At 41.3% G+C, this 25,585-nt stretch overlaps 2 protein-coding genes and 1 long non-coding RNA gene across 3 annotated transcripts; 2 read left to right on the top strand and 1 right to left on the bottom strand.

The window, feature by feature from the left end:
- Positions 1–1,895: 1,895 nt before the first annotated feature.
- Positions 1,896–11,531, top strand: LOC121700188 (inactive all-trans-retinol 13,14-reductase-like). Its single transcript, XM_042082993.1, has 12 exons — positions 1,896–2,231; positions 5,051–5,281; positions 5,673–5,855; positions 7,771–8,012; positions 8,144–8,339; positions 8,479–8,676; positions 8,820–8,939; positions 9,290–9,428; positions 9,660–9,769; positions 9,891–10,057; positions 10,365–10,524; positions 10,668–11,531. The coding sequence occupies exons 1-12, from the start codon at positions 2,075–2,077 to the stop codon at positions 10,826–10,828; spliced, it is 2,064 nt and encodes a 687-aa protein (XP_041938927.1). The 5' UTR covers positions 1,896–2,074; the 3' UTR covers positions 10,829–11,531.
- Positions 11,532–15,201: 3,670 nt separating this feature from the next.
- Positions 15,202–24,737, bottom strand: LOC121700193. The gene is made up of 5 exons (XR_006027128.1): positions 24,698–24,737; positions 24,372–24,488; positions 23,286–23,292; positions 19,971–19,975; positions 15,202–15,212 (listed from the first exon to the last, which is right to left on the bottom strand). It is a non-coding gene; the product is annotated as an uncharacterized LOC121700193 (long non-coding RNA).
- LOC121700191 (inactive all-trans-retinol 13,14-reductase-like) lies at positions 18,375–23,024 on the top strand. Its single transcript, XM_042082997.1, has 11 exons — positions 18,375–18,547; positions 18,850–19,032; positions 19,516–19,757; positions 19,881–20,076; positions 20,219–20,416; positions 20,540–20,659; positions 20,751–20,889; positions 21,143–21,252; positions 21,394–21,560; positions 21,772–21,931; positions 22,060–23,024. The coding sequence occupies exons 1-11, from the start codon at positions 18,388–18,390 to the stop codon at positions 22,218–22,220; spliced, it is 1,836 nt and encodes a 611-aa protein (XP_041938931.1). The 5' UTR covers positions 18,375–18,387; the 3' UTR covers positions 22,221–23,024.
- Positions 24,738–25,585: the final 848 nt, after the last annotated feature.

Consider the following 25,585-nt stretch of genomic DNA (forward strand, 5'->3'; position numbering starts at 1 on the left):
TAGAAGCGACTGTGAGACTGTTATCAGCGTCACGGGTTGGCTTCGATGTGAGTGGTTGAAGTAGCACGTCAATAGATGACGGACAAGTGGCTTATTCAATCATATGCAAGCATTTTTTGATTAGGCCCAGCCTTCTGAAGCAACACTCCAATGGATTGGTCCCAGATGGATGAGTGGAGCTAGGCGGACTAGGTTACTACTCCAGTGCCAAAAAGACCATGGTCAATAGGGTTGCCACATTTGATTTGTGAAAATCCGGGACTGAATTTTGGCAGAACAGGGTGGACCTAGATTATGGCCAAATTGTCTTGAGCTGAAGTTGATCCTCTGAGGCATAGAGTTTGTGGGTCTTTGGGTCACTAGGACATGTGACCTAAAGCCTGCAGGTTATGGATTTTCATGAGAAAGATTGTCTTTGTTTAACCTGGTTTAACCAGACACACTACTTAAAGAGTCTGCACGATTGGGGAAAGTTTCCAACTGTAGCACCGTAACAGGTGTAGACTTTGCTTTAACTTTGCCCAAACAATCACATGGGATTCCTAATGTTACTTCCTAGTTTGCCTAACCTTTATAAACTGATAATATTCAGCATCGGCAGTCAGAAAACAATGTATTTAGGCCTACCTTTGTACATAAATGTACACATTCTTCTGACTGTAATTATTTTTTTGTATATGTTTGTTTAGCTAGAACCGTTTACCACTTTCGTTTTCAAAACATCATCCCCTCTTATCGCTGATTGGCCAAAGGGCACCAGACTAATTGTTTTACTAGTCTCAGTGAAAATGAACTAGATGGACAGGGAGATACTAGATGGACAGGGACAGGCTAGTGTTTGTTTTTTGAAGCTGTGTTTGAAGCTAAAACATTGTAAGATGTCAAATACTATGGATATCACCAGATGTAAGCCACTCAGCCTCATTTACTGTAGAGTATCGGTCAGTGCGTTCTCAGTCAGTCAATAAGTCAAATTTTTTTTAATTAAGTCAAATGATTTCACAAGAAAGCGCTAGGTAAGTTTCTTTATACTGAAAACAATACCAACTAGTTTTTTTTTTTATCTTGATATAAGATTAATAACACTTGGTTAGATTTTGTTAGATAAGCAGTTTTTGCAGTGCACCCTTTTCACACAGTTTCCAACTAGAACATAAGATATTGGGACAAGGAAAGGCTAAGGCAAATAAGAACAACCGCGTTTAACAAGTGAGAGCTCTATTCCGAAACGCTACCATTTTAATACATTTTCATATATATATATATATATATATATATATATATATATATATATATATACATGTTCCAGTGAAAATACTTGGAAAACAAATTTAATACACATATATATTTATTTTAAATTTTTATTTGTTTTCCAAAAAATTCACTGGAACTTGAATCGGGTTATGGTTATTTGATTTATCTTTACTCAATCAAAACACCACAATTGCACTAATTAAACTAATGTTTTCAAAAAAGAATTCATAATGTTTTGCAGTAGAGCTCTTGCAGGTCTTTTGTTCCTTCGGAGGGCAGGTGGAACATAGCCTACTTTGTCATTATATAACTGTTTTGTCACCTGACCTTCTGGAACTGCAAGCCTGTTGGGTATCATGCAATATGACCAAACAACATCATCACACTGTGAACCAGAGGTCTGCCACATGGCGTTCTATGGGGCCAAGACTGGCTCATGACTAAGAGGACTAATGTCTGACCCCCCCAGATTATTTAGCTAATCTGACCTGATCAATGTTCTACACTGGTCATTGTTTGTTGGTTCTGGTGCTGTATCAAATAATGTGAGTGCACAAGCCGCTCCCACACGACCCAGAGTGGATGAGGTTGGTATAAAAGGCAGCCACTGTCAGTCTCTCTCAGACAGGAAGGCAGAGAAGCAATACTAATGAAGCTAGCAGTACTTTTCCTCACTGCTATTCAACAGTAAACCCTCTTCGCTGAAAATTGCAGCATCTCCCTCGTTCTCTCTCTCTCTCTCAGCTCTTAGAAGCTTTCACTGCTTGTCACTGGTCTTCTGTGTTGTGTGGATCTCTGGACCAGAGGCTTGACTCTCATCATGTGGCTGCTGATGTTTGTGGCGTGGTCCTTGGCCTGTGCCGGGGGAACCTACTGGTACCTGTTTGGGAAGCCGAGCCTGTTCTCTCTGGAGTCACTACGGCCCAAAGAGTCACTAGAACCGGACCAGGAGAAGAGGAACAGGCTGCTGCTGAAAGGTGAGTGACCCATACGTTTATATCTGCAACTGCACATTATGTGTCATGACAGAGAGGGAATGAGAGAGAAAAAGAAAAAGTCTTTATCTCGAGAAGGGTTGACTAGCAGTGACTAGCTTTTCACAGGCCTTCCTGAAAAAAAGACGAGATTCAAGTTAATGCACATAGTCGTTAGTATAGCGTACAAACCGTACGGGCCTTACTGTCTTTTAGTAAATCACAGAATAAAGCACTGTTGTTTTGTGCATAGTTCATTTTCAATTTCCAAGAACCGTATAAGCATTAACTTAAACTTAAACACTTTCAGATTGTGCATTAAACTCTTTTCAAAGCACTGCTAAAACATTTTTCTTGTCAACAAAGGTTTTAAAAGTAGTTTATTTTCAAAGGAAATACATGTATGTGTCATTTAATATTGACACCATCAGCACTGTCATTGGATTCATACCTGTCAACAGTCCCGTTTTTCCCGGGTTTCTCCCGTATTTCAAGATCATCTCCCAGCACCCTCCTCCACCCCCCTCCTTTTGATATTTCTCCCGAAAAACTCCCATCAAAACGCCATCAAACTTCATTTTAAAATCATTGATCCATTCAGGTTGCCATATTGTGTATGAAATACCCTCTATACATACACGATCACTTAGTTTCAATTTCAACCGTTTTGTCATAGGCTAAAACTTGGCAACCCAAAACCCAAATAAGGAAGCGGGTGCCGACTGCGCAGCCTGAGTCTCGTCGTAAGCAAGCGGGCTAGTTGGATGGCCTACTCCAGAACTAGCTGTTGTGAAATTGTTGGGCATTTAATTGATTAACACATCACATAAACTCTTATTGAGTGTTGTTGATACACTGAACTTGTGCCCTCGGAACCAAATCTGACAGCAAGCAGCTTTGGAGTTTTGGAAGTAGGCTGCAGGCAGGCAGCTGGTGGATACATAACTGGCATGCGTAAGGTAATGGTAAGGTAAAAGCAACGACCGAAATGCAGTGTTGAAACACGTGTATGAAACGTATTAAATATGCAAACACAGATCCGGTATAAACACTGACACCCCCCCCGCCCCGAAAAAAATCTCCCGTTTTTGGAAAGCTAAATGTTGACAGGTATGCATACACGGGTTTCCCGTTTACCAACAAAACTAGATGCGCGCGCAGCCATGAGGCAGAAGACGCTTGTTGGCCGTCCACAACGTTATAAACTTAACCTAAATAGTCGGCTGCTGTAAGCTACAATCGGATTTTTTTGTATACCCCTGTTGTCTCAATGATAATAACATCTCATTTCAGACTATATTTCAAAGTTTGACGTTCATTTGAATGATTAATATAACATTGTATTTTGTCATTTTTGGCGAAGACATGCATTCCGTTAGGGATATTGAACATATTTAACATTCTCCAACCATCGTGATTTCGAATTGGTGCAGTTTTCAGCACAAAAACTAATTTTATTCTTTTGCTCTTTTGCATTTCTCTATGCTGTTTTATGGTGCTTTCTGCCTCTTGGTTGCCATAGAAATCCATGTATTGGATGTGTACAAAAGTACTTCAAAGGAGCTCCTCTGTTTATAATCGTATAAAGCTTGCCCCATATTGGATAAGTATTTGTGACTGTAAACTGCAATCACAAGAGGCAAGCACACACAAAGACAAAGAGAGAGAAACATTTTCACCCTTTTCATCTTCCTTCTGGCTCAGACTAGCACCAATAGCCATAAGGCGGAGGATATAATGTAATAGGTCGCCACAGCCATATTAGCTGACGTAGGCCTACTATTATGTAATTCTTACTGTAATTTACAGTCATATGTGGTCGGTCCGAAAGATTATGTAAATAACCTGATTACTGGAATCCCACAAATCCGTTCATACAGGTAGGATTAAGTGTGGCCTACCAGGCAAAGTGGCTATTTGATGAAAAGAAAGCTTTACAAGGCTAAAAATCATTTTCTACTGTATTTCATACTAAGTAGATTTCTTCACCATTAAGGATAGCCTACCGTCACTTACTATAAGGTTGTATTTTTACTGCAGTAACAACCTGCTATTATGTTGGAAAACATGACATAAGCATAATTGACCAATTGTGTTTTGTTTCCAGAGAATTTGTTTAAGGGAGTGTTGGCAATATCTAGTCTGCAAAAAACTGCTTATCTAATAACATCTAACCAAGATTATTAGTCTTATATCAAGATAAAAATAACTAGTTTGTTTTGTTTTCAGTATAAAGAGACTTACCTAGCGCTTTCTCGTGAAATCATTTGACTTAATTTAAGAAAAGTTTGACTTATTTTAAGACATCTCATCCTGAAAACAAGCAAATTTTTCTGCCAATGCGTTAAGCAAATTTGTCCTAAAAACAAGCAAATTTGTCTGCCAGTGCGTTAAGTAAATTTGTCTTGATAAGATTCCTTAAAATAAGTCAAAGTCTTCTTAAATTAGGTCAAAATGATCTTTCGAGAGAGCACTAGGTAAGTCTTTTCATACTAAAAACAATACAAAATAGATTTTTTGATCTTATAAGATTAATAACACTTGGTTAGATTTCATTTTTTGCAGTGTAATCTTTTTACTGCAATTCCTCAGCTGCTTTAGACACTGTTATTGGTGCTGTATAAATGAATACGACAGCACAAATCTCTAGTTGGCGAAAAGCATGATAAAAACATCCTCGTTAACATTCTGTCTCTTAGTGAAATATTTTTTATTCTCATCACTGCTGTTTCTTCAACCTCTCTATTTGCTTACTGCAGCAAGTCAAATGAAATCTGACAGTAGTTCCTCTTTTTCTGAACTGTTCTTCATCTCTTTTTCAGCTCTTGGAGGCTTCTGCTGTGTGTCACTGGTCTGCTATGTGGGTCTCTGGATCAGAAGCTTGACCCTCATCATGAAGCTGCTGCTGTTTCTGGTGTCTGGTTCCTTGGCCTGTACTGGGGGAACCTACTGGTATCTGTTTCTGAAGCCCAGCCCGTTCTCTCTGGAGTCACTGCGGCCCACAGAACCACTAGAAGTGGACCAGAAGAAGAGGAACAAGGTGCTGAAGAAAGGTGAGAGGTCAAATCCCCAAAAATGTCCTATTTATGTGCCATGTTTAAATTACCATTTGAAAACCATACGTGTTTACTGAATATGTATGTTTGTAGTTTGTGCTAGTGCATGATTGTGTGGGATTGTATGAATTTGTTACTTTGTGTGACTGAATACTGGAAATGTGTTTATATCATATGTGTTATGTTAGAGAGAGATTGTGAAGTAGCTGTGACAAGGTTTTGGTCTTCCTGACAATTAATTCCCTTCTTGTATTGCTTTCTGATGTCAGAAAACACAGCTGTAAAAATAGCGAGACTTAAACTGGTTGTGAAGTCATACTATTTATCATCATAATGTCAGAGATCTGCAAGGCCAACTGCAATTACATATGTGTCTCCCTCCGTGTAGGTTTCAGTAGGGAGAGAATCCCTGAGAACCTGGATGCCATCATCATCGGCAGCGGTCTCGGAGGCCTGACTACGGCTGCTTGTATGGCCAAAAAGGGGAAGAGGGTGCTGGTTCTAGAGCAACATGACAATGCTGGTGGATGCTGCCACACCTTCACGGAGAAAGGCTTTGAATTTGATGTTGGTGAGTAGGCCTACTACTAATGGGTTGCTAATCTAAATTGTACATGCACTAAATGAACACATTATGGATAGCTAAACACCTAAACATCCAGTGGGGTTGCAGCTGTAGAATCAATAGTCCAATCCACGTGTACGACCATGTAGTGTGTGGCCACTTAAGTGCGCCACATACTCAACGCACCCGACCTGTAGCGCGAAAATGTGACGTCACAGAAACGCCGTAACCATTTATACTCGCGCGTCGTGGTCACGACACTAGTTGCAATATTCTCCTGAACAGAGGTGTCACTGTTGTGAAAAGATTAACGCTAACTACGTTACACAGCAGAAGAAGCTGCATTAAGAAACACTAGTAGCAGAGAATGTAAACGGGCTCTGCTATTAGCTAGCCTCTGTGATGGTACTTCAGACTTTGGTTGCTACTATTCACAACTACCACCATCATTATCATCTAGTTTCCAAGGTGTGCGCATAGGTAGATAGATAGATAGATAGATAGATAGATACACTGTAGATAGATAGATACACTGTAGATAGATAGATAGATAGATACTTTAGTCATCCCGAGGGAAATTTTAATAATTTAAACAGTTTAGTTAGCTGGATAGCTAGCTAGCAGCTGGCTGAGTTTGTGTAATTTCCTGAAGTGGAAAGAGATTTTGTTCAGGCCTTAATAGATATCCTTTGTTTGAAAATAAATCGTTTCTATTCTTTCCTCTTAATTCCATGTGTTGCAACTCTCGCTGGTAACTTTATTAACTTATCCAGCAAACTATTACAAATTCACGACTGTAACGAAAGACTGCAACTCTCGCTTGCCCTCGAACAGAGCCCATCTACGGAGAGCCTGGCCACTCCGTATTAAGTCACATTGTACCGAATTTTGGTTGCAGTTCCACCAGAGTTCCACTGGGGGCGATCGGCATGAGTGCAGAATGAATGGGAGTCAATGGAGCTAGACGGCTAAATTTGTCTCTTTCACCTGATTGTCTTGACAAATCTCAGATTTGATTGTAGGTTGTATAACTTCAACATGGGTTATAAGTCAAAAGTTAAATGAACGAATACTTATGTCCTTTTGATTTCTTACAGGTTGGGTCGTTGTTGCCCATAACACGCTAGCATTGTGCTAATGAATGATGTCATTGACACGTTTGAAAGGCTTTTTAGAACAATTAAGTGACTTTAAAAAATATAATACTCAACCAAGTGTATTTTCTTTGCCTCCCCTTTCGAATACAATATTCAAATTACTTGGGAAAAAAAGTATAACCCGAGAAAAGTGGATTTTGAGGGGTACAGCTCCATAGACCTCCATGCATTCTGCACTCGTGGACGAGCGCCCTCATGTGGAACCACAGGAGGAACTGCAACCAGTTCAGAAACCGGAAGTTTTCAGAGAGTGGCAGTTCTCCCTTTATTAGACATTCTCTGCCTCGAACTAGTCCATCTTCCTGTTTCCGCTTTGTCGCGCTCGTCTGAAAAAAAAAACCTTGCGCTACCTGGCTAAAATCCTGGCGCGCCAGCAAGATCTACGTCATTTTGACGTCACGGTGTCGCGCTACCGGTCGGGTGCGTCGAGTATGTAGAACGCCTTAAGCTTCCTCACTAGTCAGATATGGTCATGAGTTTAATGAATAATTAATTAATTTCAACAACTCATTAAATAGGAACAGTGTATGATCAGAGGAAGAAGGTCACTCACCAGTTGAAAGGAGATGGTGGTAGTCCTGTGATAGAGTGCAGGGAATCCCCTTTATAGGCACACCTCCACTAGTGTGGGTTAGTCAGTCAATCAGGTCACCTGCTGCACCCTCTGGCTGTCTTTGGGTACACGCTTTCCACACTTCTTTCTCTGTGCTCTTACGACATACTAAAGTGTGTGTTTATGTGTGTGTGTGTGTGTGTGTGTGTAGGCCTTCACTACGTCGGTCAGCTGCATGAGAACAGCCTGATGCGAATCGCCTTTGACCAAATCACAGAGGGTCAGCTGGAATTTGTGACCCTGCCCCAGCACTTTGACAATATCCACATTGGTCAGGGAGAGGAGCACCGTGAGTATAGCTTCTATACTGGGAAGACCGAGATGGAGGCCAACATGAAGAAGCAGTTCCCAGACGACACCAAGGCTGTTGAGGAGTTCTTCAGAGTCATGAAGGTATGATATGGAGGACACTGCAGTCAGGAAGGAGCAGTTGGATTGTAATGCACTTAAAAAGTGTATAGTGCATACATATTGAAGGCAATGTAAGTTTTTACTTATTATACTTGTTGTTATTGATGTTGTAGGTCTCAGCCAGGAAGACCTTCTACCTGGGCCTCCTGAAGCTCATCCCTCGCTGGCTGGCCCTCTTTTTTCTCAAGTCCGGCATCGCTGACCGCTGCTCCTCTGTCTTCCGTCTGGCCACCACCGGCGTCACCACCTGGGCTGACCAGCTGACCAATAACAAGGACCTCCAGCTCATGTTCAACTACCTCTTCATTGGTGAGTTCCTCCAGGTTATCTCCTACCCTACTATTTTCAGCAGGAGCAGATCATCTTCGTATAGTTATTGTCACATTTGGCTTTGTAAGGCTAATAACCTTTGATCTCATCTCTCCCTCCTTCTCTCTTTCACCCATAGGTGATCGCCCTAGAGACTGTAGCCTCTTCATGAATGCCCTCCTCATCCACCACTACAAGCGTGGAGCCTACTATCCTAGAGGGGGCGCCAGTGAGATCCCCTACCACATCAGCAACACCATCCGCAAGTATGGCGGTGAAGTGCTGGTGAGAGCTCCGGTCACTCGAATCCTGTTGGATAAAGATGGCGCTGCCTGTGGTGAGTACTGGTCTGGATTGAAAGATCTACTTTAAAATAGATCACTCAGGGCTTTCTCTAGTGTCTTGTTCTCTTATGACTCACTGAAAGTCAATTATTTGTTTATCTAACATGTTTTCTTATGATCTTATGTGAATGTCAAGGTGTGGCAGTGAGGAAGGGCCAAGAGGTAGTGGAGGTGAAAGCACCCATCGTAATCTCCAACTGTGGCCTCTTCAACACCTTCAAGTACTTGCTACCTCCTCAGATTCAGATGAAACATGGTGAGTCATGTCAACTTACACAGCAAACAATTAGGGAAGACCATAGACACAACCATCATTCAGTATTATTTATTCCTTATTGACATTGTACCACACCAATTACTGACTCTAACACAAAAACATGACAAGGAAAGGCAAAAAAATTGGATTTCCACTAGGTCGGATGGACCACTAGTTGTACATGTTATACACATGTTTGTATTTAGAAGATTTCTGTATAGACACACAACTGCAGAATGGGTGGCAATCCAAGACACATTTCCCACACTGTAGGACAACAAAGTGAATCTTGAATAAAAACATCTCTTTTTTGAAACAAAGTGAACAGGAATTAATTATTTATTTTGCAGATATCCAGACGCGTGCCCAAATGATGAAACCTGGCAAAGCTTGCGTGCTCCTCTTCTGTGGTTTCGATGCCACTGCTGAAGAGCTCGACATCACGCCAACCACTTTATGGCTCTTCAAGGAAAACGACATAGACAAATCGTGAGTACCTTGACCAGTGATTAGAAAAGTGTGGACACTTATGTGAACAGTGAAGCCACCAGAAAAAAACTAAAGAATGGAAGAGATTGAACCAAAATGTGCTCATTTCATCGACAGACTTGAGCTTTAATTTGTCACACAAATTGAATGTAAAGAAATTAACTGGAATTGAATTGAACCAGAATGAACAAAATGAAACTGGATTGACCTGTATTGAACTTTTTGTCTCAGGATGGATAAATTCTTTGCTATGAGCAAAGATGAGGCCCCTGACAATGTTCCCATGGTGTTCATCACCTTCCCATCTGCCAAAGACACCTCCTCACAGATCAGACACCCAGGTGAGATTGCCCAGATCATATTCACCCATTATTAAGGACCTACTGCTGAAATAAATTTGATTTGCATCTAATACAAGCTTCCACATTCTTGTGATGCTAACTGTCCTGCTTATCTTGGTAGGCAAATCCTGTATGACCGTTCTGACCATGGTGAACTACGAGTGGTTCGAGGAGTGGAAGGACTCAACGGTTAGGAAGAGAGGAGACGACTACACAGAGTACAAGAACAGATTCGCTGACCACCTCTTTAACTGGGCCTGCGAGCATTTCCCTATGATCAAAGACAAGGTGAGCAGGGGATGCATGGCAAGTACACAGTCTTTACAAACCATGAAGTAGGAAACTGAAAATACTAATTTTTGTTCTGCGAGTTATGGAAGAAATTTTAACATGACTTTTACCAAGACAAGAGCTCTAATGATAGATCACTTGGAGGACACAATAGATAGAACAGATACAGTATATTCACCATCCTTCACATTGGGTATTTCTTTTCATCCTCCTTTCATGAAGAGTATTTTTCCAGGTCAACATCACAACCATAAAGAATAATTATCATTCCCATTTCTGTGTTTCTGTCTGTCACCCCGTTCAGGTGGTGTACCAGGAGATAGCCACACCACTCTCCAATGAGCACTACCTGAGAGCATTCAGGGGGGCCCCGTACTCTGGCGAGCACACCCTAGAACGCTTTGACCCAGTGTTAATGGCCAAGAACCGCTGTGACACGCCCGTCAAAAACCTCTACATCACAGGTAAGGGAATGTCATTGTGAGTCTGTCTGTATTCATGAAAATGGATCTGTCTGTGTGTGAGTGTGTGAAAAATCTCCCTTTTGTCTGTACAGGTATCTCTATGTATTTGCATTGGTGCTTTAAACTATTTATGTGTGTTTCAGGTCAGGACGTGTTCAGCTGTGGTATTGCAGGGGCCCTGCATGGTGGGCTGATCTGTGCCTCCACAGTGTTGGGCCATCTCCTCTACGTCGACCTCTTTATGATGAAGATTAAATTGAAGGGGGGCAGCATTTTACGCACTTTACAGAAACTGTTTTTCTAATTGAAGTCTTTCTGTTTTACTCTGACCACAGCTAGCAATAACGTAGCTTGGTCATGCAGTTTTGGACACAGTCCTGTTCCACCGATTTTTGTTCGGTGATTTCTTGCCCACTTGTCCACTGGTACACTTTTATGGACACACATCACAATTTGTGAACCTTTCTATTGTACATAGAGGACACTGCAAAAATCCATAGGGGGTGCTGCAACTGACTCATTTCAGTGTGCCATTACATGCTCATTACACACCTCAGAAGGTCAGATCCAGATGATCGCCACCTGCGGATATATTTGAACTTATTATTGAGACAGGACATATCCATGTCCTGCTGTAAATGTTGATGTTGTTTGTTTTCAAATATATTTGTGTCTTCACATAATAATCCTACCTTGGATACCTATTTGCATATTTGTTAAATCCTTGTCAACTCAATGTGCTGCATATTGGTGTGTAATAGGAGTGTTGTATAATGACACCATTTGCACTGAGAGCAGACTGTTTGTGGAATTTTTTGTATTAACAGTAGTTTGTTCCATGAGCAAACAATTTTGGATGGGATGTCTGAACTTTGAATCGAGTGTGATGCATGCAGTACCTAGTGTTGCACATGGCTTTTTGTCATCTAGTGCAAAAGAGGTTTTCAGACATAATTCGTGTTATGCATAATTTTAATGTGTTGTCCTGCATGTGTCAGTCATAATGTCATGCAAAATTTGAATTTTGTGGAATTTATATATTATTTTTTCATGACAAAGAGATTATAATTTTGTTATTACTAGTACAATGTACTCCATTAAAATGATGTTGCCACCATATTTATGGTTGTCATGTTTTATTGGTTTTTAATGTATAGAAAAATAAAAAAAATGGTCGCACTCTAAAATAGTTTATTTTTACTGATTCATTTTCACATTTAGCAGCAGGGGTAACAAACATGTCGGCATTGCGGCCTTCGTCAGTGTGTGTAATCCCTTACCACTTCCTATTCTTAAGAAGGCAAGTTGCCTCAATTGATGACACCCGTAGCCTGTCTACAGCGCTGCACAGGATCAACGAGCGCTCTGACGCATCGGGCCTCACAGGCCATTCATCAGTCGGAGCGCTTGGTGTCTCCAATGTTCACAACACAACATACAGTACATTAAATGGCCAGACAATGATAAAGGCATAGCAAAAGTGTGTAGTTACATAAAAAAAAAAAATTCTCAAAGAAATGACGACAAGTCAAAATCTTCATTCATTCCACTTGGAGACATAGATCGCAGATGATTACATCCTTTGAAGAAGTTTCCTGTCTATATCTCCTCCCCTGCGGGCAGGGGAATAGCACAAGATTTTTTCAACTTTTCAAGGGCCCTCTCTCCCCTTGGGCCCCTATAATCAGTAGTGGTTTTACCCCCAGTCCGACGCCCCTGCCTGCGGGATCTATGTACGTGTTCTATGCCAGTGCATTTAAGATCTTCTAGAGTGTGGTTCTTTTCTATAAAATGTCTTTCTACTGGTGAAGTTTTATCTCTCCTATGAATGGTTGATTTATGTTCACTCAGTCTTGTTCTTAATGGTCTTGATGTTTTTCCAAAGTATGATAATTGTCAGGGGAATTGCAAAAGATAAATTATGTTTTTCATAGAACAATTTACCAATGAATCAACCAGTCAACACACTCACTTTATCTCATTAGCCTCTAAGTATTGCTGAACTATGCATCAAGTAGGGCTACACCTCAGTTGTAAATGCAAACAGGTCCAGTAAATATGTGTTTACCCCACATGAGCTGATTTTCTTGTCCAATACCCAAGGCTTACTTTTTTTATATTGTGGTCACCCTTTTCCTGACAGTATTGTAGTTTGCTTCTTTTGGAACATAGGTACCATTAACCTGTAATGACTAGTCAGTTAGCCGGGGCGGAGCCAGTGGCTTCGTTTCGATTCGAGATTTGATTCGACCCCAGGTGCCACCCCAAAAATTCTACTTTACGATCGGCCATTAACATGGTCAAAGGCGGAACCTTTCTTGACGCACTTGCTGCCTTTAAATCAGCGCGGGAGCTTGTATAGTCAGACGTCAGAAGAGTTAGCACTAATAAAGTTACATGAATGATAGTGAGCTAGCTATAATGGTTATCTCCAAGCCGTGAAGCTGGGTTCATAGTACTCATACTAGGCATTCTTAGCATGACTTTAGATGTCTCTGAAACACCAAAATACAACCAAAGTTGATAAATCAGTACATTGTATACTTGTGTACTGTACATGTAATATTTTAGATTCTATGTTTCTATAATGACAATCAAATGGGAATCTTAAATGGCCTTGAGTCTGCCATTTATTCACGGTGTAGTCCCTGTAAGTCCACAAATCCCAAGTTTCCCAAGTTTATTGGTTAAGTTCATGGTATATGCCTCTTTGTCATAGAAAGTATTTTACCTCCAGGTGGTCTGTGTCAATTTGATAGAAAATCTAGTTTTGCCTGACGATTTGTTATCTTTTAAAAACTGTATACATCATTGATACAGGTCAATGATAAGAGTGGCACATAGGTCACATCAAAATCGCATCATGACCATATTGCAAGGTGGAGGATATAAAAACAAGCTCCCTGGCGAGAGATCAGTATTACAGCGAGCCACAATATTTATGTTCCTCTTTGTGGTAAACTCTGATGACATAATAGCAAGCATCGGCCTGCAAGGCCTTCTCTGCAGGCCAATGTGATTAACAGCGTTAATTGACCTAAGTCATGAGGTAATATAAGTTTGGCTGTTGTTCAAGATGCTAACTTAATTTATTATTTAGATAGCTAACTTAACCTAACCCTACTTCACAGATTTTGATGATAAAAATAACTTTATTTCTTTTGGGGATATTTTATTGATACTGTTTTTTTGACCCTCCCCTGAAATGTTTGGTTACACTTTACTTGACAGTATCAACGTAATAGTGACATGACACTGTCATGACTTCTGTCATTAAGAGTCATTTGGTTTTTGTCATAACAAGTTAGGGTTAGGATTGGGTTTAGGGTTAGGATTAGAGCTAGGGTTAGGGTTAGGATTAGGGTTAGCGGTTAGGGTTCATGTGTCATGACAGTGTCATGTGTTCATGACAGTGTCATGTCACTCTTGTCAATACTGTCAAGTGTTTCCAAATGTTTTTTTTACATTGTGCAACAATGGTACAGAATCACATGGGCAATTTAAGTTCAAGTTTGTAATACACATTAAACAATTCTTTACAAATGTTCATAAATCATTCAGATAAAAAGTTAAAATCACTTCAAACATATTTACATGTTAGATTTGATCCAGGCCGGTAACACTTTACTTGACAGTACCGACTAGGGCTGCAGCTATCGATTCTTTTTGTAATCGATTAATCTAGCACTTTATCGATCGATTAATCGGATAATTTTTATTTGCATTTTTAAACAACCAAAACAAATAATGCATAACAAAAATGACAGTGCTGTAAAATGATCAAGCAATTGGCACAGAGGTATTTATTCTAACTCCAACATTTGGCTCCAAAACTAAGCCCATTTATTGCAATTTACCCATTTAGTGTTTATAAGTGCCAGTGCCAACAATTAAATAATGTTCAAAATGCTCTCTATAAAATTGCAACCTCTTGTGCATGACTTAGCTGGGCGAATAAAGCTGTCCATACTATGTTGTGAAGTGCTGGGAGGGAGAAGAGAGAAAGCAATTTAATGTATTAATATGCACAACGAGTTTTATGCTGTAATCTAGACCTGACATCAAAGGAAATATCTGTTTTACATAGATTTCTACACCTGCAGCATTTGGCATTAGGCTACTAACAAATACTTTTACCATTATTAAAAAATAGCCTACCATTAGGCTACTAACAAATAATTTTACCATTAGGCTACTAAAAATAATTTCTGGGGTGAGCCTATTTGCTATGGTAACCTAGCAACCTGTGTGTGTGTATGTGTACACGCGTGCTGTGCATGAGGAAAGATGAGGGTGCATGCATGTGTATAAGAAGGGGTTCTTACTGTCATACTGTCTTGCAATTGAACGTGAATAAGTTTACTACTTAAAAACATCAAAGCTAAACATTGATTATATCACGACATCGCTACAAATACAGTTTGTGATTAAAATCAGCCAACATCAATGTAGGCTATAGGCTACGTAGATAGATAGATAGCCTACTTTATTGACGCTTGGTGAAACAGCATGGAGTGGATGTTTTCAGATGCTTGTTCTTTACCTTTATGAGTATGTAATGATCCCAAAACTTTACTTGAAAACTTTAGACATTCTCTGCCATTTATGGACATCTTGACTTCGCAATCGCGCCAGCTAAATTCAGAATGTATCACGATTCACGCGCTAGTGGTGTGCTTCCTGAACAACTGTCCTTGTGGAACAATCAGATCCCTGCGCGTATAGTGCGCGTCATAGGCATTTAACGAGGCTTCGAGGCAGGGTTTTTGCCTCGAGTAATTTTTGTAATCGAGTTATTCGAGTAACTCGATGAATCGTTTCAGCCCTAGTACCGACATAAGAATGTCATGACACATGAGGCAAAACCCTAACCCTAACTTTAACCCTAAATCTAACCCTAACTTGTTATGACAAAAACCGAATGACACTTAATGACAGAAGCGTCATGTCATAAACGTTTATGACTTGTTTATGACACGTTCATGACAGTGTCATGACACTCTTATGTTGATATTGTCAAGTAAAGTGTAACCAAAAAGGACCCCTTAATGTTGCCCTGAGGCAACAAAAAGAAAAACCTAATTTCATTACATGAAAAAAATTTTTTTAAACAATGACAAAAGCTTTTCTACATCTTCATACATGCATGTATATGATTACTTTACCATTAATGTCATTTTAATTACTTTACAAAGGTAAATAATAATGTTAACGTTTGGTGTTCCAGAAAGACATTACATAAATGCCATAAAATGAGCCTAGTTTGATGTGCAGGTTGGTAAACATCAGGAGACAAAGTCCATTCGTTTTGATCGACCTGTATCTTAATTGCCCAGCCACAAAACCCACGGTTCACCACTGATGATGACAGGTCATCCTTCTTCTTACTCTACATGGACAAAAAATAACTCCATTATGTTTCCTTGTAACCATCCCGAATTATGTGATTTGTTTCCCTCCGAACTGCCCACAGTTTGATTGACAGGTTAACACGAAGGACTTCCTATGTCTGATTACAAAACCTTTGTGGTTTGTGGTTTTCCTCTTGAAGTAGTGTATTACATTTCAAAAACATAATGGCACCATAAGGCATGTGCCAAATATATGTAATTTTATGGTTATTCCAGTGTTTTTTGTCAGCCATCTTGAATGTCCAAAATAAATCAAAAAGTTTTGGTGCTCTATTCATAATGATTCTGGACTGTTTTGAGGTTAATTCCCACTACTATAAGACCATGTCTCAGTTGCTCAGCTGTGGAAAGCCTCATAGTGAGTAAGGCCTACTAACCTACATTACAGCAGTTTTCAACTATTACCAGAGTAAACGAAGGACTGTGCTAAATAGGGGGAAGAACAACCAGGTCAAACAAGTCTTTTGTTCCTTCAGAAAGTGGAACATGTCCCACTTCTGTGAGTTCCTTTTTATCCTCTTTTAGCAGTGTTGTCGATTTCTTCCAATTTTTGGATTATGTTAATTGTCCTGTTCTTGTTGTGACTATGAGGGCAAATGACCAGCCAGACAGATTATTTAGCTAATCTGATCTGATCACTGCCACACTTCCATTTGGAATTCCACACAAATCATCTTATGAATACAGTGTTAGCTGGATCTTGTGCTGTATAAAGTAATACGGCAGCTCAAGCCTCTCCCACAGCACCCAGAGCGTGTAAGGTTGATATAAAAGGCCTGCACTGAGTGTCAGTCTCTCAGACGCTCAAATACTTGCTATCACTGTTATTTCCTCAACCTACAGTATTAACTAGTCTATTGTGGTGGCCATTTAAACCTCATCAGGAAGAAAGTCCTCCTTTCTGAACTCTGCAGCATCTCTCCCTTGGCTCCTGGAGGCTTCGGCTGCTTGTCACTGGTCTTCTGTGTGGATCTCTGGACCAGAGGCTTGACTCTCATCATGTGGCTGCTGATGTTTGTGGTGTGGTCCTTGGCCTGTGCCGGGGGAACCTACTGGTACCTGTTTGGGAAGCCGAGCCTGTTCTCTCTGGAGTTGCTATGGCTCAATGATCCACTAGAACCGGACCAGGAGAAGAGGAACAGGCTGCTGCATAAAGGTGAGCGACCCGTATAAAACGCTACATTTGTGCCATTTTTAGGTTGCAAGATGAGAAGAACACATAATGCCATGTGCAATAGCAACGTTATTCTTTAAGTTCTTGATTGGCACATCTCTCTGTGTGTTAAAGGTTGTATCAGCGATAGCGGGGATACGTCACTTCTGTTGATGTTCAAACAAAACAGAGAGCTAGCTTGCTACTCCCTCCCCCTCCCTCCCGTGCAATTAAAACTCTCATAAACGTGCATCTCGTCGTTTATTGGTTGAAACACTTTATTTTGCCTTTGAATGGGTGCCAACCCTTGTTGATAGCAATTGTATTTGTGAACAGATCTTGGAGCCTAGGCTGCCTAGCGGATCGTTAGGAAAGATTAGATGAATGCGATCATTTATGTTTGGGCCTTTTTTTGGCCTGAAATCGCTGATACAACCTTTAATGTCAGAGAGGAAATTGGAGAGGGCAAGAAAAACTTTCATTTCTCTATCCCAAGAAGGGTAGGGTACAGCAATGGTCTTTTCACAGAAGGTACAACGGCACTGGAAGCCAAAAGGACTTTAGCATTGTGCTAATGTGCTTGGTTCCTTTCATTCATATATGACTTACCACTGCTACATTCAGTTGTTGCACCAGCTTCAGGTTGCAGTTAATTAATGCAACAACCGTTACATTACAGTAGGTAAAGGACATACTGTAATAGAGACCAATAGGCAAATGAGCCTTTGTACTGTTATGCAATTTTACACTGATTATAGTCATACTGCGTGCTCCACCGGATAATTTACTAATCTGATTACTGGTGCCCACATTGTAATTTGAAATTGCACACATTTTTGCACAAAAACAGCTTTTAGGTTTCCCACTGCTGTTTGTGCTCAGGATCTTTCTCATGGTATTACATTTGTAAGTTCATTGTGCATAGTTATTAAGCAAGCTTAGTTAGACTTTAAAATTCACACTCAGGATTAAAATTAGAACCCTTGGATACATTCATGGTAAATTGGCTACAATTTGCATACATACTATGAGAGATGTTTTGACAGTTTTTTCTGTGAGCAGTCCCTCAGCTGTTTTGAGACAGTGGTATTAAGTGTGTTATACATTCATACAACAGATTAAAACATCTGTCTCTTAGAGAATTACTGTATATTGCTTATTGTTGTAAATGGAAATGAATCAAACTGTACATATCCTTTTTCTGAACTGTTCTTTATCTCTTTCTCAGCTCTTGGAGGCTTCTGCTGTGTGTCACTGGTCTGCTATGTGGGTCTCTGGATCAGAAGCTTGACCCTCATCATGAAGCTGCTGCTGTTTCTGGTGTCTGGGTCCTTGGCCTGTGCTGGGGGAACCTACTGGTACCTGTTTCTGAAGCCCAGCCCGTTCTCTCTGGAGTCACTGCGGCCCACAGAACCACTAGAAGTGGACCAGAAGAAGAGGAACAAGGTGCTGAAGAAAGGTGAGAGGTCAAATCCCTATAAGCTTCTATGCATTTATATGGCATGATGACATTTGAAAAAAAAACCTTATACATGTTTATTGTGTTTCTTTGTGTGACTGGATGCTGGATCTGCATTTATCTCTCTGATGAGGTTTTGGTCTTCCTGACCATTTCTTTCCTTTTTGTATTGCTTTCTCATATCAGAAAGCACAGCAGCAAATGGCGAGAACCAGGCTGGTGTGGACTCGTACCATTTATCATCATAATGTCAGTCATCTGCAAGGCCAACTGCAATTGCTCATGTGTCTCCCTCCGTGTAGGTTTCAGTAGGGAGAGAATCCCTGAGAACCTGGATGCCATCATCATCGGCAGCGGTCTCGGAGGCCTGACTACGGCTGCTTGTATGGCCAAAAAGGGGAAGAGGGTGCTGGTTCTAGAGCAACATGACAATGCTGGTGGATGCTGCCACACCTTCACGGAGAAAGGCTTTGAATTTGATGTTGGTGAGTAGGCCTACTACTAATGGGTTGCTGATCTAAATTTTATTCTCATTATATGAACACAAAATGAATAGCTAAACACCTAAACATTCGGTGTGCTTCCTGCTAAAAGATCATCAGTTCAATCAATATGTACTAGTACATGAGCATGTCGTGTTGCCATTTGGACTCAATGCCACACCACTCATATGGTCATGACACTAAGTTAAATATTAAATCTATTACTCAGATACAGTGTGTAGACAGGGAAAGAAAGTCAGTCACCAGAGGAGATGGGGCAGTCCTTGGGGTAGGTTTCTAGGAAGAAAATCTACTTTACATGCAAGTCTTCACAGGTGTGGTGTAGTTAGCCATTCTGGTCACCTGCTGCTACCAGCTGTCCTTAGGTGCTACAAATTCAACACCATTGTTTCTCTGTGCTCCTGCAATAAAGTCATATGTGTGTGTGTGTGTGTGTGTGTGTGTGTGTGTTTTATATGTGTGTAGGCCTGCACTACGTTGGTCAGCTGCATGAGAACAGCCTGATGCGGATTGCCTTTGACCAGATCACCGAGGGTCAGCTGGAATTTGTGACCCTGCCCCAGCACTTTGACACCGTCCACATTGGTCAGGGGGAGGAGCACCGAGAGTATAGCTACTACAGCGGGAAGACCGAGATGGAGGCCAACATGAAGAAGCAGTTCCCAGATGACACCAAGGCTGTTGAGGAGTTCTTCAGAGTCATGAAGGTATGACATGGAGGTCACTGCCCCCTGCAGTCAGACAGGGGAAGTATGGTATATGGCATACATTTGTCAATACTGATGGTTTTAGTACCTCATTCTTTGTTGTTGTTGTTGTTGTTGTTATAGGTCTCTGCCAGGAAGACCCACTACCTGGGCCTCCTGAAGCTCATCCCTCGCTGGCTGGCCCTCTTCTTTCTCAAGTCCGGCATCGCTGACCGCTGCTCCTCCGTCTTTCGTCTGGCCACCACCGGCGTCACCACCTGGGCTGACCAGCTGACCAATAACAAGGACCTCCAGCTCATGTTCAACTACCTCTTCATTGGTGAGTTCCTCCAGGTTATCTCCTACTCTACTATGGTCAGCAGAAGCAGCAGATCATCTTCGTATAGTTATTTTCACATTTGGTTCTTCAAGGCTAATAACCTTTGATCTCATCTCTCCCTCCTTCTCTCCTTCACCCATAGGTGATCGCCCTAGAGACTGTAGCCTCTTCATGAATGCCCTCCTCATCCACCACTACAAGCGTGGAGCCTACTATCCTAGAGGGGGCGCCAGTGAGATCCCCTACCACATCAGCAACACCATCCGCAAGTATGGCGGTGAAGTGCTGGTGAGAGCTCCGGTCACTCGAATCCTGTTGGATAAAGATGGCGCTGCCTGTGGTGAGTACTGGTCTGAATTGAGATGGCCCCTCTAGTTTAGAATAGATTACTCAGGGCTTGGCTTTCTCTTGTGTCTTGTTCTCTTGTGTCATCACACATGTTTTGTATTATGTGATTGGCCAGGTGTGGCGGTGAGGAAGGGCCAAGAGGTAGTGGAGGTGAAAGCACCCATCGTAATCTCCAACTGTGGCCTCTTCAACACCTTCAAGTACTTGCTGCCACCTCAGATTCACATAAAACATGGTGAGTCAAAACAGTGAATCATAAATATCTAATAAATGTACATTCTCTTTTTTGAAACAAAGTGAACAGGAATGATTTATTTCTTCTGCAGATATCCAGACGCGTGCCCAAATGATGAAACCTGGCAAAGCTTGCGTGCTCCTCTTCTGTGGTTTCGATGCCACTGCTGAAGAGCTCGACATCACGCCAACCACTTTATGGCTCTTCAAGGAGAACGACATAGACAAATCGTGAGTACCTTGACCAGTGATTAGAAAAGAATGGATAGAGTACACACATGTCAGAAGTGGAGCTACAAGAAGGAACTAATATATCCCCAAAATTAGCCAATTTAGGCAACATATTAAGGGTATATTTGTCCATATATTATGACTTATATAATGCCTTGAATACAATTTAATGATACAGGCTGGAATTAAATTGAATTGGACAGAACTGAACCGAACTGAATTGACTTGAACTGAATTGGATTTTATGTCTCAGGATGGATAAATTCTTTGCTATGAGCAAAGATGAGGCCCCTGACAATGTTCCCATGGTGTTCATCACCTTCCCATCTGCCAAAGACCCTGCCTCAAAGATCAGACACCCCGGTAAGACTGTATGCAACACACACATCTCATTTGGGTCCCGTTTATCAACATTATTACAGATGAGGTATAATGCCGATTTTTTTGCATTTCATGAAAGCTTACACATACTTGTTATGCTAATTTTCATGCTTACCTTGGTAGGCAAATCCTGCATGACTATTCTGACCATGGTTAACTACGAGTGGTTTGAGGAGTGGAAGGACGGGACAGTAAGGAGGAGAGGAGACGACTACACAGAGTACAAGAACAGATTCGCTGACCACCTCTTTAACTGGGCCTGCGAGCATTTCCCTAAGATCAAAGACAAGGTAAGTTGTGGAAGGACTTTTTTGTTACTTTTATTCAGGAATGAATAAATCTACTAACTGAATTTGAGTTCCAATGATAGATGAGTACCATATTGGAGAATGGAAACACTAATCTTCACTTCCTGTCTGAATGTGTTTTTTTTTCAACATTACAACCATACAGAATAATTATCATTCACATTTCTGTGTTTCTGTCTGTCACCCCGTTCAGGTGGTGTACCAGGAGATAGCCACACCACTCTCCAATGAGCACTACCTGAGAGCATTCAGGGGGGCCCCGTACTCTGGCGAGCACACCCTAGAACGCTTTGACCCAGTGTTAATGGCCAAGAACCGCTGTGACACGCCCGTCAAAAACCTCTACATCACAGGTAAGGGAGTGTCATTGTGAGTCTGTCTGTATTCACGTAATTGGATCTGTCTGTGTGTGAGTGTGTGTCTGTGTGAAAAATCTTGCTTTGTCTGTATCTACAAATAAGATTATTTATGTGTGTTTCAGGTCAGGACGTGTTCAGCTGTGGTATTGCAGGGGCCCTGCATGGCGGGCTGATCTGTGCCTCCACAGTGTTGGGCCACCTCCTCTACGTCGACCTCTTCATGATGAAGATTAAACTGAAGGGGGGCAGCATTTTACACACTTTACAGAATCTGTTTTTTTAATTATTGAGATTTTCGTACTTTATCATTTCCTTTTTTTTTTTTTTTTTTAAATTTGACAGTTGCAGTTGCGCAGCTTTGTCATGTAGGTTTTGTCAAAGTTGTTTTGTTGTTTTGCCACAGATCCACATGACACTTGGCTTACTTGATGCTCAGCATGGCTGTTAAAGACAATAAGGGTTTTTGTCATGTCCTCTTGTGTTAGGCAGCTATTGAGGTCAAACAAGCAGAAATACATTTTTGTGCAATAACTCAACAACTTTTGTGCAAAAAAAACAACCTTACGGTATATTGGCCTCTGAGAGACACATCGCCCCCTGCTGACTCCTTTATTTAGTAACGCCACCCTAGTGAATATCGTTAATACAAAAATCTGGCCTTTCAATCATGGCACTGTAACTGGCATCTGTCAATACCTCAAGACGTGTGTGCTAATATGTTGTTATGAGATGATACAAACTACACAGAATGTGACATGATGTGTCACCTTCACATGCTTTGGAGGCATGCCATATTTTGTGCAATTCTGTCCATAGTGTTGTTTTCAAACATATTCTTACCTTCATCCATTACTTCTATTTTGTATATACTTGTATATTCCTGAACTTTTTGTAATTATTTTGCATAATGCTACATAGCATTGCATTGTGTGAGGACTTGTGAGCAGATTGTATTTACCTAATAGTTTGTCCTTGTGAGAGAATGAGCACAAATGCACTGCCCGATGGTTAAAGAATGTGGTGGCAGCACTTTGATTGGGTGTGAAGCAGTACCTGGTGTTATATGTAGCCATTGTGTGAATATGAGGATGAGTGACAGTTTTAGGACTCAACGTATTTCAACATTCTGTGTGAATTTGTCTGTATATATTTTGTGAAATTTACATTTATACATTATGACTCATCGACACTGTTATTGCAATGCACATCAATAAAAATGATGGACACAATTATGGCTGTCATGGTTCTGTTGTTTATGTGAAGTTAATCAGGCTTTCCGCACCTCACCACACCACATTACACCACAGGGCTTTATAGGTACTGTAAGGAATTCTAACTGATTTCTTACTTTCTTTCTTATTATTTGGGGGAGGGGGTGTTATACCTTTAATTTCATAGGAGATTTGTCTTTATACCCAGCCCTTGCTCTGTGAACTGGACATCAAGAAAGTGGAGTGAACATGTACCCCAAACCTGCACCCCCTGAAAAGAGCGGTGAGCTTGCTGTCTGATGTGTTTTGTTTGGCGTTTGGTTCAAATATTAACAAATGTGATGCCATCCAGCATCACTAACAGCCCATATAAACCAGTCAATCTGAGAGGAAATGTTGACCTAATGACATGAAATTGAAATGTTCACTTCATGGAAGATATCCTCAGTTTCCCTCAGACCCTCCCAGATTCAAACAAGGACAGGAGGGAAACACGAGTCAGAATATCACAGGTGGGTGAGTCTAAAAAAATAGTTTTTTATTGATCAGAGTGGATGCTCATACAGTTACCGTAATTACCATTGGTAGTGTAGAGGGGTCTTTCGTCAAGTCTAGTATTATACTTGCGAGACTAGACTACAAGACTATACAATAATTCTATACAAGTTAACTACTATCATCTTCATCAACATCAACAAGTTGCATTTATAGAGCGTTTTTAAGTCACCCAAAGCGCTTTAAAGGGAAGAGAGAACCTCACTAACCAACACCAATGTGTAGCACCCACCTGGCATTTTGTGCCAGAACGCTCACCACACATCAGCTTGAGGTGGAGAGTGAGGGAATGAATGAATGAGCCAATTACACTGGAGGATGATTAGGGGGCCAGATTGAATGAGCCAATTACACTGGGGGATGATTAGGGGGCCAGATTGAATGAGCCAATTACACTGGGGGATGATTAGGGGGCCAGATTGAATGAGCCCAGTTGGGAATTTAGTCAGGACACTTGGGAACCCCCTACTCCCTGCGATAAGAGCTATGGGATCTTTAATGACCACAGTGAGTCAGGACCCCTGTTTAATGTCTCATCCGAAGGACGGCATCTCCTACAGCACAGAGTCCCTGTCACTGCACTCATTGAGGCATTGGGATCGATTTTTGGCCTGAGGCTATCAACTACGATTACGACTAACAAAACATTTTTTGTTTCTTGTTGAAACAAAGTTTCTTCTTTATAAACAAGAGGTCGACGTAGAGGATGTGACCAAGTACTATGGAGGCACAGATCAGCCCGCCGTGCAGGGCCCCCGCAATACCACAGCTGAACACTTCCTGACCTCAAACACACACACACACACACACACACACACACACACACAGACAGGGAGGAAGGGACATGGGAAAAAAGGGAGGTAGAAAATACATGCATTAGACCAATGCAAATACACAGCCGTACTGTACAGACAGAATGAGATTCTGCATGCATACTCAGACACCTGCATATACACAGCCAGAACAATCGTCTGACACACATACTCACAATTACCTGAGATGTAAAGGTTTTTAATATGTGTGTCACAGCGGTTCTTGGCCATGGAAATGGGGTCGTAGTGTGCCAGGTTTTTCTCGGAGGAGTACATGGCGCCCCGGGGTGTGCTCCTAGGTAGTGTGCATTGGACAGGGGGGTGGACACCTCCTGGTACACCAGCTAATAGGGTGGACAGACAGGAATAATCATCGTCATGTATAGTTGTGATTTTAACTTGGAAACCCTGCAAGGGGACATCATGCTATTCGGGTAAAAAGTTAGGCAATTACTAGTAGTAGCTCAGTTAATCTCAAATGGTGCAAGTCAGCTGACAAGCATGCAGTCTGAAGTGAGGGGGGGTGAGTTCACTTTTTAATATATTCTATCCTCTAATTAGGTATCCATCTGTCCTGGGAGTGTCCGATCTCATGACACACATACACAGACAGACATGAGAGGTCAAGGTCACTCTGACATGAAAGGTCAAGGTCAAGTTGCCAGTTAGTATGTGCTGATAGAATACCGCTGATGGACACTAATTCTAGAGACTAATAGACTAACTGATCCCAGAATCCTGTGTATGTGTGGCTAAAGAGCTGCAGCGGTTAGAAAAGAGTTAGATATTAAAAAAAGAGTTAACATGCAGTAGCCCAAAAGGTTGTGGGTTCAATTCCCGGCTTCCCCCACTGCGCCCTTTAGCAAGGCACTTAACACTCAGTTGCTTCAGGGACAATGGCCCTTGCAATATAATCGACTATTTGACATTAATAAAATTCCAGATAGCAAGAGGCTGGTGGACTACTGTCGGCCCACTGTGGCCATGGTTGGTCTGCTGGCATTTTGCTCATCGGTTCTCTGGCGGTCCGCTGGCGGGTTGCAGACAAATGGGCCAATATATTGCCACTC

This window comes from Alosa sapidissima, chromosome 24 (assembly GCF_018492685.1).
Source record: "Alosa sapidissima isolate fAloSap1 chromosome 24, fAloSap1.pri, whole genome shotgun sequence".
NCBI classification, from domain to species: Eukaryota; Metazoa; Chordata; class Actinopteri; order Clupeiformes; family Clupeidae; genus Alosa; species Alosa sapidissima.

Bases quoted from the DNA above. Each gene is read 5' to 3' on its own strand.
- LOC121700191 (XM_042082997.1), top strand. From the start codon at position 18,388: ATGAAGCTGCTGCTGTTTCTGGTGTCTGGGTCCTTGGCCTGTGCTGGG. The intron at 19,758-19,880 runs GTATGACATGGA...TTGTTGTTATAG, and splicing joins AGTTCTTCAGAGTCATGAAG to GTCTCTGCCAGGAAGACCCA. The intron at 20,417-20,539 runs GTGAGTACTGGT...GTGATTGGCCAG, and splicing joins TAAAGATGGCGCTGCCTGTG to GTGTGGCGGTGAGGAAGGGC.
- LOC121700188 (XM_042082993.1), top strand. From the start codon at position 2,075: ATGTGGCTGCTGATGTTTGTGGCGTGGTCCTTGGCCTGTGCCGGGGGA. The intron at 2,232-5,050 runs GTGAGTGACCCA...TCTCTTTTTCAG, and splicing joins GAACAGGCTGCTGCTGAAAG to CTCTTGGAGGCTTCTGCTGT. The intron at 9,770-9,890 runs GTGAGATTGCCC...TTATCTTGGTAG, and splicing joins CTCACAGATCAGACACCCAG to GCAAATCCTGTATGACCGTT.